The 5140-nt window shown below is 59.2% G+C and overlaps 1 protein-coding gene across 1 annotated transcript in view; it reads left to right on the forward strand.

Moving 5' to 3' along the window:
• SOCS7 (suppressor of cytokine signaling 7) overlaps positions 1-1966 on the forward strand; it is a gene marked incomplete at its 5' end in the record, with an annotated part of 11476 nt that extends 9510 nt beyond the window's left edge. The window contains 2 exons of the mRNA XM_042019874.1: positions 319-461; positions 1741-1966. Of these exons, the coding sequence (XP_041875808.1) occupies positions 319-439 (121 nt within the window). The remainder of the gene's footprint in view (positions 1-318; positions 462-1740) is intronic.
• Between the last annotated feature and the right edge of the window lie 3174 nt (positions 1967-5140).

Consider the following 5140-nt stretch of genomic DNA (forward strand, 5'->3'; position numbering starts at 1 on the left):
TTTTTGGGAATGGGATTTTGGAGGAGGATTTGGAGGAGGGAGTTTGGAGGAAGGCGGATTTGGAGGAGGGTGTCCTGCGGGGTTTAGGGATGCCGTGGGAATGCTGAGCAGCTCGGGAATGAGGCGTTCCCTGCCGTGCCGAAGCTTTGGGAAGCAGCTCCTGCTCCCGTGGAGGTGCTGGGCGGGCTGGGAAGAGGCTCTGCCTGGGAGAGGCTCCGGCTGCGCTCCGGGGAGGGCTGGGAAGAGGCTCCGGCTGTATTTTGGGAATGTTGGAGGTGCTGTGGCTCAGGGATCCGGCTCTTCCCGGTGTTTTTCCAGGCCCCTGATCTCCTACATCCGCAAGTTCTACTACTACGACCCGCAGGAGGAGGTTTACCTGTCCCTCAAGGAGGCCCAGCTCATCTCCCGACAGAAGCAGGAGCCGGAATCCTCCACGTAGCGGAGCTGCCGCGGCGCTGATGGTACGGGAATGGTCTGGGAATGGCACGGGAATGGCATAGAAATGGTCTGGAGTGGTTTGGGATGGTCTGGGGATGGTCTGGAAATGGTCTGGGGATGGTCTGGAGTGGTCGGGAATGGTCTGGAGTGGCTTGGGATGGTCTGGGAATGGTCTGGGATGGTCTGGGAATGACACAGGAATGGTCTGGGAATGGTCTGGGGTGGTTGGGATGGTCTGAGGATGGTCTGAGGATGGTCTGGAGTGGCTTGGGATGGTCTGGGATGGTCTGGGAATGACACGGGAATGGTCTGGAGTGGTTTGGGATGATCTGGGGATGGTCTGGGAATGACACAGGAATGGTCTGGGGATGGTCTGGAGTGGTTTGGGATGGTCTAGAGTGGTCTGGGAATGGTTGGGGATGGTCTGGGGATGGTCTGGAGTGGTTGGGATGGTCTGGAGTGGTTTGGGATGGTCTGGGAATGGTCTGGAGTGGTCTGGGAATGGTCTGGGAATGACACGGGAATGGCACGGGAATGGTCTGGAGTGGTTTGGGATGGTCTGGGAATGGTCTGGGGATGACACAGGAATGGTCTGGGGATGGTCGGGAATGGCTTGGAAATGGTCTGGGAATGGTCTGGAGTGGTTTGGGATGGGAATGACACGGGAGTGCTCTGGGGATGGTCTGGGATGCCACAGGAATGACACGGGAATGGTCTGGAAAGGTCTGGGAATGCCACAGGAATGGTTTGGAGTGGTCTGGGAATGGTCTGGGATACCCTGGGAATGACATGGGAATGGTCTGGAGTAATCTGGAATGGTTTGGGAATGGCCAGAATGGTCTGGGGATGGCATGGGAATGGTCAGGAATGGCATGGGAATGGTCTGGGAATGGTCTGGGATACCCTGGGAATGACATGGGAACGGTCTGGAGTGGTCTGGGAATGGTCTGGGAATGCCCAGGGAATGGTCTGGGAATGCTGCTCCTTCAGCCCAGGATCAGACCCCCATCCCTCTGTTCTCCTCCTCCCCCTGGAGGAGTCGTGGCCGCTCATTCCGTGGCCTTTTATCATTCCCAGCTTTTCTTCGGGAAAGGGAACAAGGTTTCCTGGCCTTTCACCATTCCCAAACTTTCCTTGGGAAAGGGGAACAGGATTCCATGGCCTTCCACCATTCCCACCTTTCCTTGGGAAGGGGCCTACCCCATTCCCATTCCCATTCCCATTCCCATTCCCTGTCTCCTCCAAGCCCCAATCCCTCCCGATCCCACCTGATCCCAAATTCCTGATGTTTTTTCCCGGCAGGAATTTGGTTGTTGCCCTCCTGCCGCCCGAGCCCGGCCGTGGTGGGGAGGAGGAGGAGGAGGCAGAATTCCTGCTGCTGCTGCTGCTCCTGCTCTTTTCTCCGGAGGAGAGGGCCCAGCATTCCCGGGAAGCCCAGCAGAGCAGGATCCGGAGCCCCGGCTCCTGGGAAAAGGAATCCCAGGGGGGGAAACCCGAGCCCAGCCCCGCGGGATCCCCGCGGAACAAAGAACGTCACGGCGCCGTTCCCGAGTTTTCCTGGAAGTTTTTCGTTTGGATGTCTCTGGATTTTGAGTTTTTTCGGCTTTTCAGCACGAGTTTAAAACGGATCCTGCTGGATTTTCCGAGCCCGCCTTGGGAATTCCAAGGTGTGGGGAGAGAGGGAGGAAAAGGGGGGAATTCTCTGGGAAGATCCGTCTGCTCCGAGGCGTCGTGGCAAGGCTTTGATCCGCACTGGAGAGCTGCAGATGGAGCCAGGGGGATGGAATGAGCCCCGGGAATGAGCCCCGGGAATGAGCCCCGGGAATGACCCTTGGGAATGACCCCCGGGAATAAAGTGTGGAGCTCTGAGCAGCTCCACAGCTTCCCCGCTTCCCAGGATTTGGGAAAAACGATCCAACCCCACCCAGGATGGAGCAGCTGAGCTTGGCAGGAGCGTCCTGGGAAAAGCTGGAAGGAAGGAAGGAAGGAAGGAAGAGCACGGGATGGGGTGGATCCAAAGGGAACATTCCCGGAGCAAACACTGGGAGGATTCCCCTGGATCCCTGGGAAGGTGGGAAAGCTGCTGCTGGAATTACTGGAGCTGTCCCCGGATCAAAGGAGCTTCCTGCAGGAATCCCGGTGGAATGGGCGCTTCCAGCCTCTCCCTGGCTCATTCCAGAGGCTGGGAATCGTGTGGTTTCCTTTGGAGCACCGAGGATTCTCCTGGAGCAGCTCCTCCCCTCCCTGAGACATCGGGAACAGCAAATCCCGGGAGAGTTGTGGCTCTTTCCCGGCTTTTTTGGGCACAAATTCCCCCCCTCGCCCCCTTCGGATCCCGCTCTGCTGCTCCATCCCCTGAGCAGGAATTCCGTGGTGGAGCTTCCAGCTGGGAATTCCGGAGAAGCCTCTTCCCTCCTGTTTCAAGGAGCTGCATCCCAGTGCTCTGAATCCAAGGAATTGCTCCATCCTGCTGGATCTGGGGATCCCCTGGGAGCTGCCAGGACCTTGGGGGATGATCCCAGTCCTGGAATTCCCATGGATTTTAATGGAAAAACTCCTCTGGCCGAGCTGCTTTTCCATGAAAGGTGCTACAAATCCTGCCCTCCCTGTCGCCTCCAGCTGGGATTTGGAGGGATAAAACCACAATCCTTAAAAAAAAATTCCAGGTTTCCGGGTGAAACTGAGCTTCAAAATCCGTGGAAATACCTCATTGGGAATGTGGGAGGGAAAACCTTCCCGAGAGCCAGGCCTGGGCCGGCTTCTTCCCAAAAAAAACCCCCCGAGAGCCTGGAAAAAGGGAACAGGGAGAAGGTGTGGATGAGGGATGGATAATGGGATGCAGGAAGTTGGGAAGCTGTGAGCCTCTCCTGGGAGAATCCAGGGATTCTGGTGGGGGCGGCGTTCCCAGTCCTTCCCTCCCCTCTCCGGCATGGAGAGCTTTGGGAATGGGGAGCGGCAGAGCTGGGGGAGCACCGGGAATGGGAGCTGGGCTGCTTTTGGGGGGACGAAATGCCGGATCCTGCTCCGGGATGGGGCTGGGGAGAATTCCTGCAGCTCCGTTCCCAGTGTCCCATCCCAGTGTCCCAGGAACTCCCGGTGTCCCATCCCAGTGTCCCGTCCCAGGAGCTCTCCATGTCCCATCCCAGTGTCCCAGGAACTCCCAGTGTCCCATCCCAGGAGCTTCCAGTTTCCCATTCCAATGTCTCATCCCAGTGTCCCACCTTATCCCAATGTCCCAGGAGCTTTCCATGTCCCATCCCTGTGTCCCAGGGACTCCCAGTGTCTCATCCCAGTGTCCCACCTTATCCCAGTGTCCCAGGAGCTCCCAGTGTCCCAGGAGCTGCCGGTGAGGGTGGATTTTAGGGACAGCAGCCGGATTTTAGGGACAACACTTGAATCCCAACTTCCCGTCCTTGCAGGATTTATCCCAACAATCCCACGGAGCTCCTCGCTGTTCCTTGGGGGCAGCTTTTCCCAAATTCCGGCCGGAGGGGGAGGATTTGGATCTGAGATCATGGAGGAGGAGGCTGTGGGATCGGGAATGAGGCTGTGGGATCGGGAACGGGGCTGTGGGATCGGGAACGGGGCTGTGGGATCGGGAATGAGGGTGTGGGATCGGGAATGGGGGTGTGGGATCGGGAATGAGGGTGTGGGATCGGGAATGGGGGTGTGGGATCGGGAATGGGGGTGTGGGATCGGGAATGAGGGTGTGGGATCGGGAATGGGGCTGTGGGATCGGGAACGGGGCTTTCCCATGGATCCGTGGAGGCTCCTCAGCATTCCCAGGGCTTTGCTCCTCCTCTCCCTGCTCGGAGCCAGGAGCTGGAGCAGATCCATGGATCGGCCTCGCTCCGGGGCTGATGGAGCTGGATGAGATCCCAAAATGAAGCGGAACGAGCGGCCCGCTCCCGAAATCCATCGGGAAAAAGCTGCTCCCGCACCTCGGGGTGGGAGGGAGGCAGGGATTTGATCTGGGGAGGGCTGGGAATGATCCCGGGGTTTTAATCCGCGGCTGGAATGAGAGGAGGAACAGGGACAGGGGCTCCAGGGACATCTCCTGGATCGGGAATCCCTGTCCTGGATCGGGAATCTCTGTCCTGGTTTGGGATTTCCTGTCCTGGTTTGGGATTTCCTGTCCTGGATCGGGAATCCCTCTCCTGGACTGGGACACCTTCCCAAATCCCCCTGGATTTTAGGAACTGAGGGATTTTTCCATGTGCTTGGGCTCCTTTGGCTTTTGGGACCGGGGGGATTCCTGCGGTGGCTTTGGGGAATGTGGGATTGCTCCCAGTGCTCCCAGTGCTCCCAGTGCCACGGGCTGGGTGGGACCCCCCTTCCCAAAGATCCCTTGGGATCGCGGGGGGATCCCGGCAGCGCTGCCTCCGACTGCCTCCGGCTGCAAAGCACAACCAGTGCCCCCAGTGCTCCCAGTGCCGCCCTGGGGAGCTCCCAGTGCCGCTTTGGGACATTCCGAGTGCTCCCAGTGCTCCCAGTGCCGCCTTGGGGAGCTCCCAGTGCCGCCTTGGGGCATTCCCAGTGCTCCCAGTGCCGCCCTGGGGAGCTCCCAGTGCCGCCTTGGGGCATTCCCAGTGCTCCCAGTGCCGCCTTGGGGAGCTCCCAGTGCCGCTTTGGGACATTCCGAGTGCCCCCAGTGCTCCCAGTGCCGCCCTGGGGAGCTCCCAGTGCCGCTTTGGGACATTCC

The sequence above is a fragment of the Corvus kubaryi genome, unplaced genomic scaffold (assembly GCF_017639235.1).
Source record: "Corvus kubaryi isolate FWS band 111438036 unplaced genomic scaffold, C.kubaryi_AGA036_p1.0 36336, whole genome shotgun sequence".
In the NCBI taxonomy this organism is placed as follows: Eukaryota; Metazoa; Chordata; class Aves; order Passeriformes; family Corvidae; genus Corvus; species Corvus kubaryi.